This window comes from Colletotrichum costaricense (assembly GCF_030867565.1).
Source record: "Colletotrichum costaricense strain IMI 309622 chromosome Unknown Scaffold_6.1, whole genome shotgun sequence".
NCBI classification, from domain to species: Eukaryota; Fungi; Ascomycota; class Sordariomycetes; order Glomerellales; family Glomerellaceae; genus Colletotrichum; species Colletotrichum costaricense.
In genome coordinates this window covers 567,872-591,943 of record NW_026848235.1, presented here as the reverse complement: position 1 = coordinate 591,943, position 24,072 = coordinate 567,872, and the positions used below count along the sequence as shown (strand labels likewise).

The following is a 24,072-nucleotide window of genomic DNA, read 5'->3' as shown; positions in this document are numbered from 1 at the left end:
AATCTATCAAGTCCCGTAAGCTATTGAATTCTGTTCGAATAGATATCTCCTGCAGTGCTGCCCATGATGAAATCGTCATCCAAGCGCGTCCTCACTGGGACAGCAATTCTAGCCGCGAGAAACCCAAGTACCAGAACCTTGGACTCGCTCACAAGTCCTGACCCAACTTATACAAAAGCGTAATCTTGAAAGACCCATCCTCGCTCCTCTCGCCAGTCCTGAAAGCAGAAGCCTGCTCCGGCGTAATCCTTACAACCGCTGTCTCGCTACCAAACTCCAGATTGGCATGGTTGAAATCAATGTGCGTGCCCCGCACCAGAAGCCGCACGTTAATCTCAGAGTGCGCGGGCAGGGTGTACCGCGTGCCGACCGAGACGGTCACCAGCACGGCGCCCGTAGTCTGCGTCTCGGCGCGGAGGGTGACTTGGTTGTCCGGGGTATCAAAGTACTGCGGGCGGGCCGTCGACGCGGGCGGGCGGAAGTCGAAGCGGTTCGGGACGTTGGGGAGGCCGCGGTTGAAGGGGTTGCAGAAGGGCCAGCACCAGCCGCCGCCTGAGGCGCGGGCGGCGACGGAGGTGTCTTCTGTGGCCGGGGTGCGGGCGGTTAGATCCGCGTCGACGGCGACTGGGGAGGCCGTGGCGAAGTTGGCCCCGAGAAGGACGATGAAGAGGGCGCAAAGACCTCGGAAGAACTTTGAGGATAACATTTTAGGTATTGACGAGTGCGGTGGGACTAGAGAAGGGAGTTGCAGTACTAGATGTAGATCGATTGCCAGTGCAAGTGAATATTGTCAACAACCGAAAGCAGCATGAAGTAGCCTGCTTTAAATACCCCAAATTTAACAACACATGCTCAGAGTCTGAGATGCCTCTCATGATGTTCGGCCCTGCTTGTCAATCAGAGTGTGTAAGGTTAAACTGTATTAAAGCAGATCTCATAACGGACTTCTCCATACGAGAACTCAACCACCCGATGTATAATAGTCTTCGGAGCTTGCGATGCATCAGGTAGTGAACCTTGAGAGCCATACGCTTCATTTGCTAACTTGGAATAGTGAAAAAGACTAGCGCACAAATGTATGGTCGCATGACATTCGGTAAGAGCAATCTCTACTCACAGGGCATTCTCCAGCCTGGGCGGCGCAATAGCTCTGGGCAGTGTGATTGCAAAGAGCAGATTCCGGTACAATGTATGATTAGCACTATCCACGGCTAGTACAACGTGACCTACTAGTAGGCAAAAGACTCGGACTCACTCGGCTTCTCGAGTGATACCCCAATTGAACGAGCTATTCGCACTCGTACTCAATTTTTGCAAATTTGAAGGGTTTCCTATCAATTTGAGTTTAGCCCTAGCTTCGTTCGACATGGCCCCTGAGCTAACGCCGGAGTTCGGGCCCTGACGGACAAGCCGGGCGGGCGACGCGGGGAAAACTTTGAGGCCCCGGCCACACCCTCACCCGGCCCGGGTAGCAGCATCAGCCACAGCACGGAAGCAACCGGGCCACACGGGGCAGTCAGCCACAACTTTGAACGTCGTGACAGGCAACACGCGATTCGCCAAAAGGTAACAACGCACTTTCCAATGACTTCATTCTAAAACATGAGTTTGTCAGCTCCTTTCTTTCTCTTGATTCATGTCCGACTTCAGTTGTCACATTGTGAGAGTTAGATCCTCTCGATTCTCTCGAAGGAAATAAGGAAGGTGTCAAATTACTTACTAACTAGACTTGATCATTGTTGATTAAGTTGAGTGAGAATGAAATCTTCAAGTTTGTTGTGACTGTAGGTATGTCAGCCAACCAGAGAGGCTGTTAAGTTGCGAGAAAGTTGTTGGAGTCAACACTAGCGAGATGATTCATTTACGAGTTAGTCAGATGGGATACGAGTGAGAAGAGGAATGAGGTTAAGAACCCACCTTAGTCACATGCTGCTCAGCCTGGGGATCTTGCCCAAGAAGCAAGTGCAGCCAGCCTGCCACGTTAGCAACACCAAATTACAGCGGCATGAAGAAAGAAGTGAGTGGCCTAAAAGTAAGCGTATCAACCAAAAGTGAGAAGGAACAACTTACTTTTGTGTGCGTCTCCAGTCCCGAAGGACTTAGCAACCAATCCAATGAAGGAGAGGAAGTTCCCAGGCAATACCACGGGGAGGTTTGGAGTCCGACTTCATCGCCCAGAGGAGTAGTGATAGGCTCACCGGGGCCAAGGAGAAGAAGGTGGGGAGGAAAGTGATTTCACAATGGTGGCTCACTGAAGCCGTGGAGGAGAAAAGAGGGTGGGGAGAGAAGCGATTTCACGATGGTGGCTCGCTGGGGCCGAGGAGAGAAGAGAAGGTGGGGAGAGAAGCGATTTCACGATGGTGGCTCGCTGGGGCCGGGGAGAGAAAAGAGGGTGGGGAGAGAAGCGATTTCACGATGGTGGCTCGCTGGGGCCGGGGAGAGAAAAGAGGGTGGGGAGAAAGGCGATTTTCCAAAGATGGCTCGCCGGGGCCTTGGAGGATTGGGGGTGGGGAGAAGAGTGATTTCCCGAAGGTGGCTCACTGGGGCCTTGGAGGAAAGGGGGTGGGGAGAAGAGTGATTTCCCGAAGGTGGCTCACTGGGGCCTTGGAGGAAAGGGGAAGGGGAGAAAGGCGATTTCGCGATGGTGGCTCGCCGGGGCCAGGGAGGTAAAATAATCGCCTACACGCAAGCGATGAAAAGTCTACCAATTCGCCGGAAACCAAAAACAACATCGGAGAGAAGAGAGAAGGGGGGGAGAGAGAGAAGAGAGAAAGAAAAGCAAAAACAAAAAAGAAAAGAAAACGGAAGCGGAGCGTAAGAATGAAGATCTCAAACCAAGACAAAGGAAACGGGATTTTTTTTTTCTCTTTAGGCTTTTCAAGTTTTTTTGGGCTTTTGTGTAAGTGCAAGAAGAAAACAAAGTACAGAAAGAAAAACAAGAGAGGGAAACAAGTACTCAGAGAGTGATGGGGTTGCGGCGAGAACCGCCCCGAGAGCGACGATTGCGTGGCTGAGAAGGGGGAGCGGGAGCGGATGCCTGGGGCAAGGGACGAGAGAACGGATTCACAGCAACAGGCGTAAAGGGATTGCGGTTAACAGACTGAGCAGCCCTCGGGCCCTGATTGCCATTCGGTCTAGACCCGCGAGGCTGACCTCGAGCGGGCTGGGGATTAGACCGACGCTGATCAGGGGAAGAGTTCCGAGGGCCACGGGGAGGAGTCTGACCATTGCCCTGAGCCTGATGCTGCTTCACCTGAGCTCTGCCCTGACCCCGGCCACGGCGCTTGCGAACACCTTCAGGCTTGGCCTTGAAGGGATTCACAGGCGCCGGAGAAGAAGAGGAGGGACCACGGGGGATATCGCCACTCTTGGAGCGGTTCTTGGGGGAAGAAGAGAAGAGAGAGAGGTTGGAGTACTTGCGGTAGAGGGGATGATTCTGGCGGAAGTGATTGCCAGAGGGAGAGCACTTGCTCTTCTTGCACTTAGCCCAAGCGACTCGAGCAGCCATAAGAGAGAGGGGGTGAATAGGGGCGGCTACCTGCTTGGTAAGAGCAGGGGGGAGAGGGCCAGCGCCTATGGCAAAAGAGGAGAAGCCTTGGATGAGATCTTCGGTTGGATCAGAGTCGGTGTGAGAGCCAACCTGAGAGCCAACCGGCTGAGGAGAAGAAGAAGAAGAGAGAGAGGAGGGAGCTCCAAAGGCAGGGGGGAGAAGCCTGCCTTTGGAGGTAGAAGGAAGGAAGGGATTTCCAAAGACAGGTGGGATAGGTCTGCCTTCGGAAGGAGTGAAAGAAGAAGAAGAACCGAAGGATGAAGTGGGGGGAGAATCCAACTCCATCTCGACGGGGAAAGAAACTTGAGAAAAGGAAGACATTGTGATGTTGTTTTTGGTTTCTTGCGAACTGACTGAATGAAAAACTTACAGTTGGTAGACTTACTCTTGCGTGTAGACGATTGTGAGTGAGATGAAGGATGACAGAATTGAACAGCAGGGAAGGGGGAACTGGGCTCCTCTATATACGTTGCTGAGCACGCGATCCGTAGAGGTCTCTACTTCACCCGATTTCATCAACCCTATTAGGGCTTGGAAGAACAATGTCGAGTAAGTACCATGAGCGACAGATCACGACGCCAAACGCCAGGGGGCGTAGAGGTTTTAGGCCGGACCAAAACTCGAGCGAAGTGTAAAAGTGAGAGACAGTGGGATTTGCGGCCTGGCTTGACCAACAGTGGCACTAAAGGGCCCAGGGATGGTAACATAGATGGCCTGGCATAGCAATAGATGGCACAATAGACTGGAGAATAGAAAATCGGCCTATGGAAACAGCAAACACTAATCCCGGTTGCGAGAGAAGGTCACTATTGAGTCGAGGTCATCCTCCCCTGGCTCTATAATACCAGCGAATTCACAAAGTCGTCGTAGCTTGTGCCGGAGATTTGATATGAGAAAGACCTAGCAAGTATCCAGGAACACCGACAAGATGGATGCATTTCTGTAGCAAGACGCCACGAAGATGGAGACATGGCGGCAGTCTACGTACCTTGTTATCGAAGAAAGTAAATTGGCGGTAGTCAAGGTTAAAGCGGGCCATTAACGCCTGAATGGCCGATTATTTTAACCTTAAAAGCACCCGTCGGGCCATCCCGCCACCAAGCTATGCTCCCAAGTGCCTGGGTTCCCAATCACTTCCCGGTACTTGGGTGCCCGAGTGCTTGGAACGCCTGTGGGGGACTTACCGCGATATGAATTGACGTTGACTGTCCGCAATTGGTACTCTTTCCGACATCAATCCATCTCCATGGCCGTGGGGAAGAAAGAGTGGATTGCTTAAAACAGGGGCAACAAGAGGATTGCCGAAGGCAGAGGGAAATTGAACTCTAGAGAGACCATACAATGACTCGATTAACCGAGCAAACTCTACCTATCTTGCACCAGATAACAATGCTTCGTCACGGAGTGTTCTTGCCGGGATAGTCATGAGGTGGACACAAGGTAAGTAAGGTTACTGCCAAGGTTAAGGGGGGGGGGGGGGCGTTGGTACCTGCATGAGCGTCCAAGTGGTACCCGTCGAGCCATCCCGCTACCAGGTTTGATTTCCTCCGGCTGATTGGGACGCCTGTTAGAGAATCTCCACACCATAAAAGGGGGTTTGTTTCCCGCGACTGATTGTTTCTGAAAGAAACCAGAGCCGACATCCACGTTCATCCCGAAGGAGGAATAATAAAGGAAGACATTGTGAATGTACACTTGATCTTCAGGGGAAATGACACCACGGCTGGCCTATCCAGTCAATCAAACACCACCTGCTTGCGTCTTCCTCTAGATACCCCTATTTTGTCACGGAGTATTCTTGCTAGAATATGCAGTCACGGGAGAGGTTAGCCGATGGATCAGCTCGAATAAAGTCGTCAATCTCCTACCACAGTACCTATTGCCCGTGTACCATTTTCCGCCGACGATGACATAATTTGCGAGGTCAGCCAATCCATTGAATGTAAAAAGGCTCACACGCCGCTGATTTTCAATAACGCTAATTCCTTCTTAAATTTTCCATTGGTTACGTCAGGAAGAATATATACGCCAAAAATATAATATAAAATGGGATAATATTTGATTCGTTGCTGCCCCTTATACAGAGTACGTACCTATCTACTGATGCCATTCTGTACTTAACAGGATAACCACCAAGGTTTGAGAATCTACCGGTATGTCAAGCCCATTGTGAGGATATGGGGTACTTTTGACATGCAGTGGACCGCCCAAATCTCAATCACGGCTTGCCTGGCAAGCTAGAAGGGCTTTTTGCCCGTCAAAAGTACTGATCAAGCCTCCGTGCCTTTTGTCCAGACATGCGTGTTACTTAGCAGTCCCACAGAAGTTTGACCATTTCGCCATGCCCTTTGCGAGATACTGATTACGCTTTCCAGCCTCGACCAAAAGTCTTCACGTTGAAGATAGGCCATAGGCTCATAGTAGACAGCCGTTGGTCATGAGTCTTTGACTGGTCGAAAGACACGTGGGTGGATATCTATCTTCGTGACAAGGGTATGTGTTAAGACCAAACATGTTTTCGAACGCTAACTATGCTTCAACTTATTCATATGTGATAACACGAAAGACCAAGGTATTTACCGGTGCCAAGCTCATGAAGAAATCACGGCAAAGATCCCCTTCACAAGATCAGTAAACCAACAATCTGTGCCAGCAGAGTCATGTACAGTAAAAAGCGCAGGCTGACAGACTGGCTCGCCCCCGTGCCTTCTCCCAGTCATGCCGCAGCGCCGCCGCCGACCTTGGACATGATGAACTTTGTGGCTGCGTCCCCATCCGACTGGACGTAACTCAGGTGAACCTGGATGTTGGCCCCGCTGTCGCAGAACGGGTCGCCGCTGTTGCAGAAGGAGGCCATTTTGCTCGAGACGGCGTCGCACCCGGCAGTCTTGGTTCTTGGAAAGATCTAGAAGGCGAATTGGTCAGCAAAGTCTGTCCTGGCCGGAGAGGTTCTTCGTCGTCTTGCTTACGCCGTTCTTCTGGCTCGTTCCCTGATCGAAGGGCTGCCCGGTCACGTGGCTTGGGTCGCCCATGAGGACGACAGCGGCAACTAAGTTCATGTCAGTGCCTGGTAAAGATCTCTCGATATCACCCGGAACGTACTTTTATCCGTAACGTCAGTAGCCTGGGGCTCTGTTGACGCGAACCCGGTCTCGCTTGTGCCACAAAGGACATCGGCAGTGACATGCGCTCCCTTCATTGTCTGTAAGTCTTCCTGTCTCTTTCTGGTCACGATGAGCAACCACTTACTTGCGAGTATCCCATGAGAACCATTTTCGTCTGGGGGCACGCCTTGGCGTAGTCCTGGACCAGCTTCGTCATCGCCGTGACGCCAGCCTTCTGCGACGGCTGGTAGGGGTTGAGTAGCGCAGGATAGTCGACCGGGACGATATCGGATCCCGGAATCTGCGACTGGATGCTATTCGCGATGGCACCAATGACTCCCGTGCCCGGCTGCTCGGTGCTGGCCCGGGCCACAATCATGTGCACGCCCGTCGCACAGCCCGTCGCGTTTGTCTGTCGAGAATAGACCTCGCTCCTGCCCTGCAGGGCGCCCAGAAAACCTAAAGCCACGACGGGCGAATAGACCATGTTTGCGGAATTGAAATAAGCGCTCTGCACTAGTGATTTTGACAGGAAAGGTTGTTCGTTGGGCAGATGCTACGTTGGCGTCGAGTTACTCTGAATACTTCTATCAAAGGAAAAGATAACATGGGACGAGGGGACGCTGCGCTACTTATATGTTGAGTTGCGATGGCAGACGTCAGTCCGAAAGCTGAGTCAATATCGACCACCGTTTTCCGTCCATCGCGGCAATCGAACCAGCCGAGGCTGCTATGGATCAACTTCAGCTCATTTGTGACAGAGAATGCAAGGAGCGTGGCTAGAAAACAGTCGAGTTGGCTACAGGACGTTGAAAGTCGCGAGGGTCCCCCATCGAAGAGTCGCCTCCGACCTGGCGGGGCCAAGACTGGGGTTGCTGGACCATCCCAAGATGGAATCAAAAGCGAATTCCCAAACAAGCTATCGGGTTCTCGGCCGATTCAACGTTGAGTGGTGGACCGCATGGTCTCAGCATGGTGTGTTTCACCTTGAGCCGCCAATCATGGGTCAGAACTCGCATTTCGAGACTCTCGATTCGGTTGGCGGTGGGAGAAGTCTGTAGTTGTAAAAACGCTGCAAAACGAATTGCGGATGATCGGCTCCATGGTTGGCGATCTAGGGTAAGGTAGGCACGGTACATCGCGGGTCTTTGCAGGGGGGCTGTGGTGAGCAATGGAGCAAAGATGAGAGATGCGACTGGTGGGCGCGGTTATGATGCACGTCATGGGTTATTCAATGGAGTCTTTAGGAAAACGAACGACGCCGGGGTAGTTCCAGATCCTTCGTCCCGGAATCCGTTCGATGTTCTGTAGAGACAAATGCGATTGGCTAGATTCTGTAATCTGCGCGGCAGCGCGGCAGCGTACATGGCGTTCATCCCAGCTATTTGAGTAAACATTCTCCAGCAATCCCTTCGTAGGCCCTGATTATTCTTTGTAGCTCATGTACAGAATCTTGTTGTCAACAGTGGCTAAGCATCTTCATCGACCAGACATGTCCACACACCTCATGCAGCTATGCCCGGTCGGCCGCGAGGGTTCTACGAGAACTTCTGGGACCAACCTCTAGCCTTGCTAGCTTGGATTGATTTGAACAACCGGCCGACTGGGTCACAATTCATGCCGCGGCAGCAAAGCTTGCCTCGGCCTTCGAAGAGCTCTTCTGTCTCGTAAGACCGCCAGGAAGGCGCTTGCCTGTCTTGGGTTCTGTCGCGAAGTTTGTGATGCATTCTAGTTGCATACCGCAGATGGGGTTTCGTGATCAATATAGCTGAGGCTTAGCCCGGAGAACAAGTCGGAAACGGTATCATACATGAGCTGGCGAGTCCTCCAAGCCAACGATGACACCAAATTACTTTCGGAAGTGCTCGATGTGATGTGAGGATGTACATATTGCCGCCCGTTTGAGCTCAGACGATATCCTTTCATCGAAGTGAAATGAGCTTCATTCAGTGGTCTTGGAGACACAGTGGAGGTTACCTCTTGACACTTTTAAAGAGCGAGTGAACACTAACGAGACTTTTTCCCTCACTTCTGCCGTGACTGATGCCTTGACTGCGTTTTAGTTGATCACTATCGCATAGGGTAGCAGTAAATTTACTGCTGAGAATCAGGCAACTCCCTAACATGCCTCAGCACCCCGATCCACTACGAGAAGAGGCAAACGAACTGATTTGCATTATGTTCCCTTGTTCAAGTGGAGATCTCCCCTGTTCCGTATAGGAGCTTTGACAGGCAGGCTTTTTGCAGGAGGCAGCCCGACGACCAAGACAAATCACAGAAGAGCCTTCGGTCATGGCGTTTCTTGCCCGACTCCACCTTGAGCCATGCCATGAAACCATCCGCTGTGCCCCGGCGAGCTGGAGCAAAGCACGTCCACGGTTCAGCTCCATCGCGACTTCGACTAAGGCTCACTTGCGACAGAGTAGAGGAACTCTATTAGAGTATTTTCGTGGGGCGTGTCTCTTTGGTTTTGGCTGGTACTGACGCCGAACTCAGGAGAGCCGAGGCATCAGCTTGTCTTTCTTATGTCAATTGCGTATCAGGAATCTCGAAGAGGCCGACCGGCGCTGGCTTCCTCATATCGAACCCATCGCCACAAACACTCACGGCTCGTGGTCAGTCGGATGATCGCCTCGAGCTCGAAGAAGCCGTAGACATACTGGAAATCGCGAGGCGGGAGAACGACCCGGACAATGGGAATCCATGCTACCTAACTGAATATTAACTCATTCACCACTTGAAGTTTAGAATCATTCGGTGTCGAAGCTGTGGCCGCCGACTACCTATTCACCGATCCGGTAAATACCCATACTGGTGCACTACAGCAGTGTCTGTGGTTGCGATGTGGTGTCTTCATCCACTCACTGATAATAGCTTGGATATCAGCCTTCATCGCCTCTTGAAAATGCTATGGACAACGTGAATCCTGGCTGTTATGACCGCATATGCCTAAAGGGCCTAAGCAGCCAGACACAGGCAGAGGTCTGGGTGGCAGGATTACCACATCTGTCCGTGATCGGTCGGTGAGTGAGCGCTCTTTTCTTAGAGTGGAAATTAAGCTCTGGCGATCAGATTGCGAAACCAATGAGCTGTTCATTAAACAAGTGTAATAAGCGTTTACTTGCTTGGACGTCTGCGCGACAGCTGCCATCTCGTGGTGTCCGAACACCAAGAATGATGACGTAACACCGCAGCCGAACATCCCGCCGCAACTTCCGGCCCGCGTCAACTCCATCTCATCCTCTTCACGATAAATACAAGAACAACAGCGATCAACACAACTAGCCCGATCTATGAGAGCTCTCTCATGTAATGGCTTCACGCCAGTCCCTTCCTGCTTACAGAGACACCGATGTGGAACTCGACGCTCTAGCCGAAGTCCCGGGTCTTGAAGGCCCGGACTCTCCGCTTCCGCTTCTACACGACAACGACGACAACTTCGGACGGCCGACTGGGACAAGGAGTTACCCTAGCGACATCATGGAAAACGCACCGAAATGGATGAAGAATGCACAGCCGTGGACTCGCTCCTTGCCGCAGAGAATATTCACGACCATACAACCCCGGCTTACAGTGGGATACGTGCTCTGGAGTCTCATCGGGCTGTATGTCTTATACTGTATCCTCATCCAGTCGCCTCTACTCGCATCCAGGCTACCAAACTACTCAGGGCCTTTTGAAGTCGGGGCAATAGACATCGAGGTCCCCGTCCGTACTCCTCGCAACACGAGCGACTCAGTTTTCGCCAGCAACGGCAAGCCGGCGTTCAACCTCGAGACAGTACTCTTCACTCTATATTACCCAGCCGAGAAGGGTGTCAGGGGAACAGGCCATCACTATTGGGTACCGAAACCCATCAGCCTCACAGCGGAGGGCTATGCGAGGGCCGCTCACTTCAACAACTTCATCTCGCGACCGATATTCACGTTCGCACTATGGGCTCTGGTGGGGAGCATCAAGATTCCTGCCCAGGTTGATGTACCACTTCTCCCTCCGACAAGCAGTAAAGGAAATGAGAAATTCCCCGTCGTGGCGTTGTCTCACGGTCTGGCCAGTTCCCGGGCAGATTACACGCACTACTGCGGTGAGCTCGCGAGCCGTGGAATTGTCGTTGCTGCTATCGAGCATCGCGACGGCAGCGGCCCTGGCTCGGTCGTTACAGCTACGGATGGCAAGAGCCGCAGGGTGATGTACCTCACCAAGAACGAACTCAGGGGCGGCAACGAGATGAAATCTGATGACTTGAAGTTTGAGCAGCTCGCCTTCCGACAGGCTGAGATTGAAGAGACGATAGCGGTGTTGCAGTCACTTCACGCCGGGAAGGGGTCAAAGATCTTCGCAAACAATGCCCGCAAAGAAGGCCGCGGCCTCGCGGACTGGGAAGATAGACTCGATTTCTCCCAGACAGTCATCGCAGGACATTCCTTTGGCGCAACGGGGGCGCTACAGGCTCTCAAAGGGGCAACATCAGACGAGAATCCGGCTGTGGGAGGTATCGCTCTCGACCCAGGGAAGAGCAGCGGACGACTCAACACCGATATCGACGTGCCCGTCCTCATCGTCCACTCCGACTCTTGGTCCAAGACGAGCACACCCTTCTTCGGCCGTCCGCACTTTGACACGGTCAGGGATATCGCGAGAGACGTACTGAAGCGCGTTGGCTCAAGTTGGTTCCTAACCAGTCTGAAGACGAGTCATCCCAGCGTTACCGATGCGCCGCTCATTGAGCCTTTGCTGCTTCGCTGGACTACAGGGGCTACGATTGATGTGCGACAAGGGTTACGGGAGTATGTGAGGGTGACTATGGAGTTTATGACATTTTTGAAAAACGGCACGAGAGACGGCGTCTTGTCGGAGGGGGTAACACATGAGGAGTATGGGAAGGATACGATGACGGACGAAGAGAGGGCGAGAATATCCAAAGAGACGACAAGATACTGGCAGATTCACGTCGCGCCGCCTCGTGAAGTGTAATGAGAATGTCATCTCATAGTCGGATGAAGAAAATGGATGAGTTGTTACTATTTGAAATCTTGCCGATTACCGCCCGTGAAGTCTCGAGGAAACGACTGGGTCAGGATGTAAGACTGGTTCGCCTCATGTCTTTGCTACTCAGTCTGCTATTGGCCTCGAGTGATGATCTTCAATCCTCCAAAGTCACACTGCACAAGTCAGGCTGTCTTCCTCCCCCACTGGCCGTGAATGGGAACTCGAGATTCAATCTCACATCGAAAGACATCATCTCAGTCAAAAGTGCACATCAATTCAGATCTAGAACAGAAGACTGAACCACCCATTCTCGATCTCCCGGCATGTTCCGCATATTCGTCAGGCGACAGATGGGTGCCCAGCCTCTCAAGCCTCATGAGTCTTGGTTCGTTGCCGAGCATCCCAAGCCAAGGCAAGCAGCGTCAATGCCGCGCTCCCACCCTCCCAACCGGAAACGATACCCCAGTCCTGTCGCCAGAACACGAAGGCGGACGTCAAGCGCATTGGGATGGTGGCGAGGAAGAAGGCGCGGTTGTCTTGGGCGGCTGCCAGGGTGTAGTAGATGCCCATCGCAATGGCGGCCAGAGCGTTGCCGTTGGCTGCGGGGAGAGCGGCGGCTGGGAGGTCTAGCGCCTTGAGGGAGTCGTGGGGACGGAGGAGGGAGTGGACTCCCGCTGCGAAGGAGGAGAGGCCGAAGACGAAGATTGTGAGGCGCGCCGTGTTTGGTGCCATTGTGCCGTCGAGACTACCACACTGCCGTGGGCTCTCCGGGGTCGAAAGAGGGTTGGTAATCGTGCTTATGTCCGGTCGTCGGATGAAATTGAGACTCTTGAGGAATCACATCTAGGGAGAAACTCTGGTTCGACATGCTACGAGTCCACGAGAGGATGGACTGGAGTAGACTGGGTCGAACTCGCCCTCCCTTCGGGGCTCCCTTCGGGACGGGGACGACCCGAGCGGAGGGAGACGAACCTATGGAGTTTGTTCTTCGAGGGGGTCGCACTGGGGGTGGTGTCTCTGGGCGGACATGACGTGCGATATGTGGTTAGCTGGAAAGTCTAAAACCAATACGGACTGGGTCATCACTGTCACTCCGCTAGGGAACCCCTGAACAGGACGTTGTGGCTTCACTGGCTTGAGACATTCTGATTCCAGGTATCCGGAGGACCTTGAATTTTGGAAGTTTTGGGATATTGTGGCTTTTGAGGTGGCCTGATGCTCTTTTGAAGGGCCTTTCGACGTCAATGTTTAAGGCTAGGCTGTTGAGACCGTGAGGAGAGCGGGATGCCTTTGAGGATGGGATTTGTTTCGTTCTCTAATTTGCGGCAGGGTGACATGAGGCTTGGCGTGAACTCTGGAGCTACAACTTTGTGTAACCGGGGATCAAATCCCAGGAATATGATTCGATGGCCCGATGGGTTGAGATTGGCAAGGCGAGCATCGCTGCATCAGATCATACTTTGGGGGAGCTCATCCCGTCGGCAGCGTGGCTTGACCACCAGTAAACTTCGCTCTCGCGTCTGCTGGCGGGAAGGAAACGCCTCATCGCCGCCATGAATAAGCGGCCAATTCCGCAGATTCGATAAATGAGGCGGTGAAGGATGCGGCTGGCAAGCTACAAGAGACATAAAGGCCCAAGACATGCTCCAAGTCGAGCGACAGACGAATGAAAAAACGGCTGGGCGGGACGGTGAACCGCTTGAATGGGAAATCATTGGTGAGACATGCGCAAGTAGCGGAAGCTGACGTGAATATCTGCACAACTACTTGTCCACTATGAGTCTCTGAAGCGTGTGTAGTAGTGTAGGTATGTGGTGTGAGTAGGTCTGCAATGCAGTGCGGCATGCGGTCGTAGTACCGTACCGACTGTACCGCACCCGCGCAACCGCAGACGAGACCAGACTTGCAGTGGAGGTTTTCAGTCTCCCTGGGTTTGATGGGTCCGAGACACGGCCGGCCTGCTTGTAAACCAAGACATCGGGGGCCCGGTGCAGAAGTGAACGTCAAACGTCAGTGGCAGCATCGTCGGCGGCCTCTGGATGTTGGGTTTTCTGATAACTGACCATGCAGGGTTGGAGGAAATATGTGTGATGGCGTGGTGTTGTTGCTGCTCGCCGGTTCCAATAGAATGCAGGCAAAGTGAGGTGATGCATCTAGAGACCGGCTGGTCGAGAAGACGAAGCGAGGAGAGAAGATGTTGTCCGGTCTGTAGACTCGATACTACCTTGGACCATAGGTCGGACGAAACCGTCAGAGAAGAAGAGCCGCTTACCGAATTTCGACTTGCCCCAGCACCTCAATGGCACCCTTCAGACCTCAACTTGCCGAGCGAGCACCGAAAAGGGAGACCAACTACCATGCAGATCTTGAAATGGGGAAAAGCCAGGCGGATGGAAATGTGAGAAAGAGAATTCCTCCGAGTCCGTGCCCTAGAGCCAAAGTCAACTACCGGCACGTCCATGTCAGCTTACCTTTCTACATTCCCACCTCGCAACACATTCTTCCGTCCTCTTCGTTGTGGTGTCATTGATATCCAGCCTGAATATCACTACGACCCTTTTCTTGAGTCTCACGGCGTCATCTTCAACAGACGATGCCTTCTCTGGGCATTCCTCCGCGAGACTGGAACAAGGTCCAGGCTCTAGCATAACGGCAAAACGCCCGTCAGCAATCATCACCATGTCCGACATTCCGGTTAGACGTGCCGTGTGTCGACCACATCAACCACAGTCGGGCGAAAGAGCAAGCGAGCAACCAAAAGCCGCGCAAGTGTCGACTTGGGTTCCCAGTCCAGCTGAATTGAAGACATCAGACATCCCGCGACGCATCTTCAAGCCCAGTCGTCCGATTTTCCGGTTCCTTACTCTTGTCTTCAGTCCGACGAGGCGGACTCCCTGTCAATGCTTCCCGTCTAACCGAACAGCAAGACTCCAACGATGGTGTGTGGTGTGTGGTCCTTCCCGCATCTTAACTTGAGACAGGTTGGGGGGCAGTAAGAGACAAGAAAAAACAACCAATGGATGCACAGGGCGTCCGGGATGAGATTGGAGAATCGATAGGTGGGCTCACTTCACCGAGTGTCGCCGGCCAGCTCGGTGTGGCTGGACCATCTTTTCTTCTTTGTCGATTCTCTCTTTCGGGGCGTGAAGCAGACGCTTGGTGGACGGGAGGATGGTCCTCGCCTCGGTCCTTGACGAATCGCAGCTTCGTCGCAAAATACCGTCCCCCCCAAAAAGACCATACCAATAAGGGGAAAATGAAAAAGCAAAGGGACCAAAGCTGGATTTTAAAGGACAAAGCCAAGACAGGATCGGGCCGCAGGTGGGCAGCGAGCCGCCGCCGCCGTCGCCGCCGTCCCCTGCTGGGTGCGCTCTTTTAATCAACTGCTTGCTTGCTTGCTTGTTTGTGGTGGTTCCGTGTGTGTGCGGCGCATACATTACCAGATCTCGGGGTAGAGAGCCCGCTCCAGCCGGCCGGACCTTTTGGCGCAACTGGGAATGGCGTCGAACCGTTTGGCGTTGGCGCCGGTGCGGGTTCGTTTTTTCTTCTCTCCCGTCTGGTGTCTCTTGATGGGATAAAAGGGGGCACTTGGGGGCGGCTCGGACTGCAGAACGGCCCCCTCCCCCCCATAGGTTTGGCGATGCTGATACGATCCGATGTTAGTGTCATCGACGGCCGTTGGCATTATTGCCCGACTAGTGTAATGTGAGTACAAAGTCTCTTAGTCTAGTGTGTGTGTGTGTTACTATGTATACCTATCCGTAATAAAAAGAGCTGAGACGAAGAGAGGGAAACAGAGAATGCGAAACTGAGAGACTGAAAGTTGGTGTGTGTGCTCGCCGAGCCTGTCTGCTCACACCCCCCGGCCGCCGACCGTCCACACATGAATCGTCCAGTCCAGGTCCATTCTTGGTTCCCGATGGTCCCTGTCTAGAAGCTGAGGCCAAGTTTGGATTTTCTGTCGCTACGCGCGCTTGCCGCACCCAAAATTCGATTCACGCTTTAACCTCCATTTAATATTACCCATCCAAACCAAAACGGGCAGCCCTAACAGTAGGTAATCTTGTCTTGTTTCCTAAAGTTTCCCGCCGTCTCTTTCTCTCTTGATTGAGTCTTGCGCCCCTCTCACCCCCAGTTCCCAGTTCCCTTGCGACACCAACGCCGCGGCAGACATCGGTGCCTGCATCTATACAGTCGTACATGACGCCATGCACATCGTGCATCCACTGATCTCCTCTAGTTCCCAGTTCGGGATTGGTAGCAGCAGGACCGTGGGACGGGGCACGGAGACGGGAATACCAGATATCACCTTGGTCCCCAGAAGGCCACACGGCCAAATCTCCCGTTCTGGTTTTACCTTTTTCTCAACAGGCTCGACAGGCCCCTGCAAAGCGGCAAGCCTGGCGGGGTGGGAAGAAGAATAGTTGAAGGGTTCAAATGTTCTGTTGTCGTGGCACTCCGAGAGCCGTGATTTGCTGGCAAAGTCACCACCACTCGCAGCCAGAGTCAAGCCAATTTGCGAGACATGGCACTGCATACATAGCACCAGATCATATGCCCCGTCCTTTCCCCCCCTGGTTCCGGTTCTGCTTTGGTTTGGTTAGGTCGAATTCGCGTCCCGTCTGGTCTGGCCGGCCATAGTATGGAGCATGGAACCGTTTGGCATGGGGGCCCGTATGGGCAAAATAACGAAAAAGTATGGCACGGCATCGCATGGCATGGTTCGGCGGCGGCCACCACATACTTTATGATCCAAGGAACGGCTAGGCCTGGAAGTATCGCCTCGAAAATATGACAGAAGTTGGTGAATGGTCACGAGCCGGCCCCTGGATCCCTTCCTCATCGCTCAAACGGGCATCTTGCAGCGGAACAGCCCTGGATGTCGAATACACACCCTAATGCTTCTAGCCTCTGACCCCGCAAGTCGCCGCTGGCGGCATTCTGCTCTCTTCGTCTCTGAGGTCATGGACTGCTCTCACCCACACCACCCTCTCGACAAGTGTCGACATGGAGTGTGAGAGGAGTGGGAGGGTCCTCCGTCTCCGTCTCCCGGCAATGCACATGCTACAACCATGGGATTGCTGGAGCTATGTGATTCTATCCCCCGGCCGGGCCCCTCCCCTCCATCTCATCACCTCCCCTCAGCCAGCCATATCCATAATCCATACCATACGCATCCATGGTCCAGCACCTGGGCCCTTGTTGGTCTTGACATACTTCCCAGCAAAGCAGATCCCAACAAGCTAAAGTAGAGTTGGACCGACAGGACCGGCCGGCCGGCAGAAGGGCCGCATCTCTTACTTCCTACTCCCCCGTCCCACTCTTCTCCATCCGTACCTATCTCTGAGCTCTCTCTTGCTCTCTTCTGTGCGTCTCGTGTTTCTCTCTCACTCTCTCGCTTGCCCCCTTCTAGTCCCCTTCTTTTGCTGCTTTTGCTGCCCGGTGGTACGACGGATCGACTGGCAACTCGTCCACGTACGCCTCTACGGATACATCCATCCATCCACCTTGGCCTTCGCCTTGCCGTCAATAACCTGACCTGCAGGCCCGGCCACCGCACCCGCATCCCCCGTCCCATTCATTCCCCCTTCTCTCCTCGGACACGACCGACCTCCAATCAACCTACCCACCACCCCCTTGAAGACTCACTTTGTTGCTAATGCATCCGTGAGCTGACACATCCGGGGAAGGGCTTCCGGCAACAGAACCCAGAACCCAGAAATACCCCCCCCTTCCGAGGCCGTAGAGAGCCTCAATGAACCTTTTTCTTAAACCATCGACCCAAACGGCGTCGTCTCCCCGTCGTTCACGGTCCCCGTCCGTCCGTACGCCGTCCGCTATCATCCCGGCAATGGCTTTCGCATCGTCGCCCGTTGACTCGCCGTCGTCATCCTTCTTCGCCGCCGCCGCTGCCGCCCCGGACCTCGACGGCCTCGCCCAGGCGCCAGCGTCCGTCGCTCGCGCCATCCTCGTGGCTCTCTGCGATGACCGACGGGTTCGAGCCCAGGCGTTGAGGCAGCTTGAGCGGCTGCTGCGCTTTGAGGCCGATGTCCGCGAGGAAGAGGAGGAGGATGGTGTCAAGAGGAGCCCCAATTCCGTCTCAAGTCCATCAAATCCAAAAAAGAGAAAGGCAACCGGCGAGCCCAAGATCTGTGTTCAGTGCGACGGCATCTTCACGGCCGACGAGAACAGCTTTGGTTCATGTTGGTACCACTCAGGTAAGCAAGCAAGCAAGCATAGCGTGGAAACCCAGCGACAGCAGCGGGAGCAGAAGCAACGAGAGACTGGTAGAGCCTCTTCATCTCCTTCCAACTCTATTGTTGCCTCATTTCCATGCCGTGCATCTTCTTTTCCCAGCAGAAGTACTACGCTGTACAAGCTGTCAGAAGGGTATCTTATTCTCGTGGTTGAAGGGTCATACTGACTCGTGCACCCACCCCTCTGTTTAGGCGAGCTGGAGCTTTGGGATGAGACGCAAATACCACCAACAATCTGGGACGACGTATCGTCAGACGAGCTGGACACAGATTCCAATCGCCTAGAGTATCCCGCAGCGTTCCGATGGTGCTGCTGCCAGAGGCTAGGCGACAGGCAAGGCTGCGTGCGCGGCACACACGAAGCCAACCCGGATAGGAGCAAAAAGGGCCGCGGCAACGAGCTGTCCGATCTCGAAGACGATCCGCTGGAGCTTGACGACGCCTCATCGCAGGAGTTGGGACCGCCGCCGCATCAGCAGCACTACACGATCTCGAGCTCACCGACGGACGCTGGCCACAAGGCGACGACGGCAACGATGACTGTGAGAACGGCAACCTCGCTGACGACAACGCACCATCACCACCAACAGCAATGACGTTCGAAAAAGGTTTACTTGGATTGTTTATTATTTTAAGGACGTGTTTATGGTCCATGTCAGAAACGAACTCGCTTCCTGGGTTCCCCTCCTTTCGGCCTTCCGGGCGAGACTGGTTTTGGTAGACCGGTCAAGGAAATGATTACGGTTTCGGTCAATCGGATGGGCTCCCGGCCTCCCGACCGATGGTGGTCGGTCAACCGGTCGACAAGGCCACGCGAGATTGAAATGGATTTTTTTAAGGTGCTGGCAGGGCTGTGAACAGACGCGAAGGGAGTCAAAGCGGCAATCAGGTCCAAGTTCAAAAAAACCGGAGCAGAGCGGAGCGAAGCAAAGCAAAGCATTTTCCAGGGAGAAGGGGGAGGCATAGCATTTGGCAAGTTTGATACAACAAGACATTTGATGGATGAAGCGAGCAAGCAACATTGAAATTGGTCGGACAAGAAATTGGAGGGGGCGACACTACTGTACTTTGGGGGCAGCTTTTACGCCCAACCGACCACTTTGTGCCTGACTTATTGGCCAGGCTGGCATCTCATTGCCTCGCATGAGGGGATCCTCGTACATCAAAGACATCACGAAATAATGGAGGCAGAACGTAAGAGCATATCATTTGTATTTCAGTGGTGGAAGAATCAATGAATCGAGGGCCACTAGGGGAAGAAAGGCGGCAGCAAAAAGAACGGGGTGAAGATAGCCCACTGCACGCAGAGAACGTCGATTTAGACAGACGAACGGGGCGAGCCCAAGTTTGCCAGCGATGCAATTTACCTTACTTCTCGTTTTCACGAGCCAAATTACAAAATCATCCGTGACATGTACTGATCATTGATGAGGTGAGGAAAACAGCGCGCAGCCCAATGAAGGCAGCATTCCCAGGATCGAGATGGCTCGCATTTTCGCCTCATAGGACTGGCGGTGGCGGAATTCGCATGGTTCGCCGACGACGACAACGATGGGGTGGTGAGACGAACCGGAAGCGTCCTGCCCAGAGCGGTCCGATATCATCTGCAGCAAGCGCTCAAATCTGCAAGGGACACCAGAAGCGGCCTAGCAATCCCGCTCCAGGGAATATAAAGCTTGCCAGCCAGCAACGCAAGTACGGAGTACACACGCCAGACCGAATGAACCAGTAGGCTCGCTCCCGGTGGTCGCACAGGAATTATGTCCCCCCAAACCCGGACCAAACTCCAGAGAGGGTCGAGAGAGTGTGTGTGGCTCTTGGGGAACACAAGACGCACCACCTACAGGCTACTTGCCTTTCGTCAGCTAGCCAGCCGCTGGACCGTCTCTGGGGCCATGGGTAAATGCCCTGTACTCTGGACTCTAGAGACTGAAGAGCCGTAAGCTTGCGGTGCCACAGCAGGGCTTTGTGTGCGAGGAATCCAATGAGGCCACCTGGCGAGCAGGGATGACCCTTACCATCCGAGATTCCCCGGCAAACCCTGATCTACGGGAGGCCGGGGAGGGGGGCACGGGGGGAAGACGGGTACGGGTAAAAGAAACGGGTGTCTGTGGCAGTTGAGTGAAACCCCCCGGCCGTTCAATTCTGATAGACAAGAATGAACATGATTCCTGAAAGGAGAGAAGTGACCCTGGTGAACCCTTTCGGAAACTGGTTTGCATCCCCGTCATTCCGGGTTGGGGTGAGTAGTTGTGGGACTCCACGGAGTACACTAAGTGGGCGCGGTCTAGATGGCACTTCTAGAGTGTACGCAGTTAGTTGCTAACGTAGAAGCCCCTCGAATGTCCACGAAAGGTAAAGCTTGCGGACCATCTATAACGTCGAGCAAGTTGCTTGGAATTTGATTAAGGTACTCACATTTCAGATCTCACATTTCCTCCGCGCTTACTCGGATAAGCTCGACTACCAATTCCAACTACTTTACTCTACTTATCTACTGGGCCCAAGAGATTGGTGTACGAAGTAAAGTACCAAGCTAAACACCAATTTACCCCCGTTAAAGTCCGACATCGCAAGACACTTCTTTCCCGGCCCGAAGAAAACACCAAATTATCGGCGCGACACGCCAACGACAACCAAGAAATCAATGGTTGATCAAGTAAGACAGCGAGCCGAACAGACCGCCGCCCCAAATCGGGAAACGGCGGCCATGTTGGAAGCCGTTTCGGGCACCGATGCCCGAAAAGTCTTGTTCGCACTCTGCAGGGAGGATGAGCGGGTCCGCCGGCGAGCCGTTGACCTGTTGCAGAAGATGCCAAGGACGGATGTCTGCGCCAACTGTAAGGAGAAGTTTGATGTCAACAGGAACGCTCCTGATGCATGTCGTTACCACCCTGGTCAGTATGATGGAATTCCACAGTCAATACCGTATTCGGAATGAGCGGGGAATGTAAAGCTTCGTGTGACTGCACGTGCTTGGCGAGTAAAGAGAGGACATTACGCTGACCTGCGATAGGAGACTTTGAGTTAGACGAAGACCTAGAGGTCTGGGGCACGATCGACGACATTGGACAGTTCTACGAAATGGACAGCGAAGAATCTCGAGCCGATGTTCCAGAAGGCTTCAGATGGAGCTGTTGCCAACGCGTCGGCGACGTGGAAGGTTGTCAAGAGGAGCAACACGTGGCCGTATTGGAATACCCCCCTTTGACATTAGAAAGTTTCGGTGAGGGTCACCATGCGGTGGAGATTCCAGGGCAGCAAAGTCACGGCAAGCGCAAGGCTGAGGAGGTTATTGTCGGCATGGCGCAAAAGACAAGGACGGGTTCTTAATTTTCGACGGATATGACCCGGTGACCCTTGTTCGCGTGCGTAGAGAATTTGAAATGCGGCTGGCTTGTCACTTGGACAGTATGCGACACATCATCTCGTTCAATATCGCCGAACATGGCAATTGCCAAGCTCTCAGCCCTTGAAGGATGCCATTCCCGCATTTCCGACCAAACAGCTGACAGCTCTTTACTACGTGGACCACCCGGGGAACTTATCACACGCAAATCCATGTGGGGATATGCCCGAGTAAAGCAGCGATGCCCTGCGCTGAGAGGCTCACATGTGAGTTGAGGGCTGTCAGAAGTCTCATAGACTGGCTGACTCGCTGGCCTGTTGGAAAGATCGCCGGCTGACAGGACTTTCGGTGTGATTCCGACATGTACTTGTACACCTGAGAAGGGAGATGGGAAGATAAGACAGCGGAAACGAGGGGCCGGATTATAAGGCCCAAGATGACTCGAGAGCCTTAGAAAGCACCGACAAAAGTTTAAAGAGTCAAGTCTGGTCACATAAATAAGACTTGACAGAGTCTTGAGGGCACTTGGTTGAACTGGGTACCGCGAATCATTCCCTAAAATATGGATTCGGGTGGGCCTATTGCGGGCGCCTTCAAGATAGAAGTGCCCGCTGCAGAACCCACCGCAGAAAGTGAGACGGGCCAGGCCGTTCGGACTACCCCCGCAGCATTTGCAAAGTCTTACAACGCCGTGAAGCTTGATACCGGCTGATTCCCCGAGTCCAAGAAGAATTCTAGACCTTGAGGTTCAAGATAGTTCAACAGAATCGTCTCAACAGTAGAGCATTTGCACGGCGAATTAGGACCTCAGATCGATCGCCGCCCACATGTCCTCGTAATTAGGCGATTGTGGAGACCATTTGATGGGTAAGAGTTCTCATTCATCCCTTCAGAGAGAGGATCTGGGACCTTCCGGATTGTTCCCGAGTTTAAAAAGCCCATCTATTCGAGATGAAAAATACATGTACAGAGATTCATTTTGTGCGCTTTTCTGGGGGTTTCGTTTGTTATTACTGGTTCTTCTCAAAACCTTTAAAAAGTATATGTGTAGCTCAAGCTATCGGACCCATTGCTGAGCTCTTAGAACGCAGAAGGACGAAGTCCAAAAGCCAAGACCCAACTCTAGACTCTTGTTGTCGTTGTTCAAGACCGGATTTCTTCAGCTGTGCTCACCACCGTCTTTTCACGGATGAATTTTCAAAAACTTTTCAGACTTGGCTTTGTGGATCAACTCTTCAAAGGCAGAGTTGAAAGAGTTCATACCACGGCCCCTGCCACGAGGGAACTGTAGATTGACTTTGAGATGTCCTTCATGTCTAGCAGTCGGTAGAAATGTCTCGCGGTTGCTTTCAGTTGGAGCAATCTCCCACTAGTCTATAGATCCATGGAATCGCATTTGAGACACTGATCCTCGTTCGAACCTTTTTTTTATGTGTCTCATCGAGTCATCTCACAGTCAATCGACCCTAGGCCTGCCACATTTGATTTTGGAATTGTCAACACGGCTCTGTTAGCGGACAAATACAATGATCATGCAGCCTAGACCAGGGTCCTCTTGGATATCAGCTGCTATGTCTCTGAAGTAGGTTTGTCTCTATGAGACTTTACGATAGAGAACTGATGGTCTTAGCATGCCTGATTATCTCGCAGAATCGAGAGAAGCCGAACGGTCATCTGATCACTCCCAGAGTCGGTCCAACAAGCGAGAACGTCCCGAATCTTCTCCTGGTTCTCCCCAGCAGCCAACCCCCAAGGTGATGGGTCTTCGTTCACTCAAACACGGCTGTATCAGACTTGAACTGACAGCGAACACAGAGACTCAGAACTGAAGAGCCTAGGAAAGAGGAGTCTCCGTTGTTGTGAGCCCAGATTTCATCCAAACATCTGTGAACTCGAGAATCACGCTAACATCGTTGTAAACAAAAGCCGGCTTCCGCCCGAATTACGGAACGAGATATACCGGATCGCTTTCATCCGTTCGACCGTCACGATCACCGCTAAGGTGGTGTATGGCTATACCTGTGGCCGTTCTAGATTCCGCTGGAGGCGCAAGAATGTGCGACATCACGATTCATGGAGAACAACCGAGTACTTGCCAGTTGCCTTTCTCAGAGCCTGCAAGCAAGTTCATGCCGAAGCGCGGGCGATTCTGTACACCAACTACTTCGATGTGCAAGATATGGAGACACTCGTCGTTTGGTTGAAAGACTTGGGGACCAATACTGCCTGCCTACGAACCATTGTACTCCAGACCGAGCCTCAGGGATGGTTGCCGTCATCAACTCCAAGCAGATACCGGACTCAGCAGACCCGTTATCGAGAACTGTGTCGTAGGGCTGCGAGGATGTTAGCTACTGCCGAAAATCTCCAGACTCTGCGGATGCAGTATTTTTACAATCTTACATGTATGATTGCTGGCCCGGCTCCGAGGGGAACTTTCAAGCGACCTGGACCTGTTTCTGGCTGGATCGGCATCGCGCGTCGGGTTGCGGAGGTATTGTACCATGATTTTCGGTCGGTGTACTCCAAAGGTCTGTCCCGTGGCCACAGTCCGGAAAGGCTGTGTCATATTTTACAAGTTAGTCGGAATAACTGGTGGTGTTATCGGCACGCATCGAGTCCGCAGAAACTTAATGCCAAAGAGGCAAGAGAGGCTGAAGAGGAGGTTATAGAACATCTAAGGCTGCTGCTGAGGAGAAACCTCGAAACTCGCCTGGGATATCGAGCTTGAAGAAGATTCATAATTACCAAGCAGCAAGTCGCCGCACTTGAAATCCGACCTAGGCTGGCCTCAAGGAAGCCAATGGCATGTAGGAAGCAGAG

The 24,072-nt window shown here is 53.1% G+C and overlaps 9 protein-coding genes across 9 annotated transcripts; 5 read left to right on the top strand and 4 right to left on the bottom strand.

Moving 5' to 3' along the window:
• Window positions 1-148: 148 nt before the first annotated feature.
• On the bottom strand, window positions 149-706 carry CCOS01_06424 (uncharacterized protein; the record flags this gene model as incomplete). The annotated part of the gene is made up of 1 exon (XM_060454593.1): window positions 149-706. One exon carries the CDS (start codon window positions 704-706, stop codon window positions 149-151), a length of 558 nt encoding a protein of 185 aa, XP_060314293.1.
• A 2,250-nt stretch (window positions 707-2,956) lies between these two features.
• CCOS01_06423 (uncharacterized protein) lies at window positions 2,957-3,871 on the bottom strand (the record flags this gene model as incomplete). The annotated part of the gene is made up of 1 exon (XM_060454592.1): window positions 2,957-3,871. The coding sequence occupies one exon, from the start codon at window positions 3,869-3,871 to the stop codon at window positions 2,957-2,959; it is 915 nt and encodes a 304-aa protein (XP_060314292.1).
• A 2,395-nt stretch (window positions 3,872-6,266) lies between these two features.
• Window positions 6,267-7,141, bottom strand: CCOS01_06422 (cutinase; the record flags this gene model as incomplete). The annotated part of the gene is made up of 4 exons (XM_060454591.1): window positions 6,267-6,455; window positions 6,520-6,599; window positions 6,653-6,752; window positions 6,800-7,141. The coding sequence occupies 4 exons, from the start codon at window positions 7,139-7,141 to the stop codon at window positions 6,267-6,269; spliced, it is 711 nt and encodes a 236-aa protein (XP_060314291.1).
• Window positions 7,142-9,966: 2,825 nt separating this feature from the next.
• CCOS01_06421 (PAF-acetylhydrolase family member) lies at window positions 9,967-11,628 on the top strand (the record flags this gene model as incomplete). The annotated part of the gene is made up of 1 exon (XM_060454590.1): window positions 9,967-11,628. The coding sequence occupies one exon, from the start codon at window positions 9,967-9,969 to the stop codon at window positions 11,626-11,628; it is 1,662 nt and encodes a 553-aa protein (XP_060314290.1).
• Window positions 11,629-12,009: 381 nt separating this feature from the next.
• On the bottom strand, window positions 12,010-12,375 carry CCOS01_06420 (uncharacterized protein; the record flags this gene model as incomplete). The annotated part of the gene is made up of 1 exon (XM_060454589.1): window positions 12,010-12,375. One exon carries the CDS (start codon window positions 12,373-12,375, stop codon window positions 12,010-12,012), a length of 366 nt encoding a protein of 121 aa, XP_060314289.1.
• A 5,119-nt stretch (window positions 12,376-17,494) lies between these two features.
• On the top strand, window positions 17,495-18,496 carry CCOS01_06419 (uncharacterized protein; the record flags this gene model as incomplete). The annotated part of the gene is made up of 2 exons (XM_060454588.1): window positions 17,495-17,861; window positions 18,093-18,496. The coding sequence occupies 2 exons, from the start codon at window positions 17,495-17,497 to the stop codon at window positions 18,494-18,496; spliced, it is 771 nt and encodes a 256-aa protein (XP_060314288.1).
• A 932-nt stretch (window positions 18,497-19,428) lies between these two features.
• CCOS01_06418 (uncharacterized protein) lies at window positions 19,429-19,632 on the top strand (the record flags this gene model as incomplete). The annotated part of the gene is made up of 1 exon (XM_060454587.1): window positions 19,429-19,632. The coding sequence occupies one exon, from the start codon at window positions 19,429-19,431 to the stop codon at window positions 19,630-19,632; it is 204 nt and encodes a 67-aa protein (XP_060314287.1).
• A 915-nt stretch (window positions 19,633-20,547) lies between these two features.
• CCOS01_06417 (uncharacterized protein) lies at window positions 20,548-21,233 on the top strand (the record flags this gene model as incomplete). Its single annotated transcript, XM_060454586.1, has 2 exons — window positions 20,548-20,797; window positions 20,917-21,233. 2 exons carry the CDS (start codon window positions 20,548-20,550, stop codon window positions 21,231-21,233), a joined length of 567 nt encoding a protein of 188 aa, XP_060314286.1.
• Window positions 21,234-22,775: 1,542 nt separating this feature from the next.
• CCOS01_06416 (uncharacterized protein) lies at window positions 22,776-23,980 on the top strand (the record flags this gene model as incomplete). Its single annotated transcript, XM_060454585.1, has 4 exons — window positions 22,776-22,831; window positions 22,880-23,003; window positions 23,065-23,108; window positions 23,176-23,980. The coding sequence occupies 4 exons, from the start codon at window positions 22,776-22,778 to the stop codon at window positions 23,978-23,980; spliced, it is 1,029 nt and encodes a 342-aa protein (XP_060314285.1).
• Window positions 23,981-24,072: the final 92 nt, after the last annotated feature.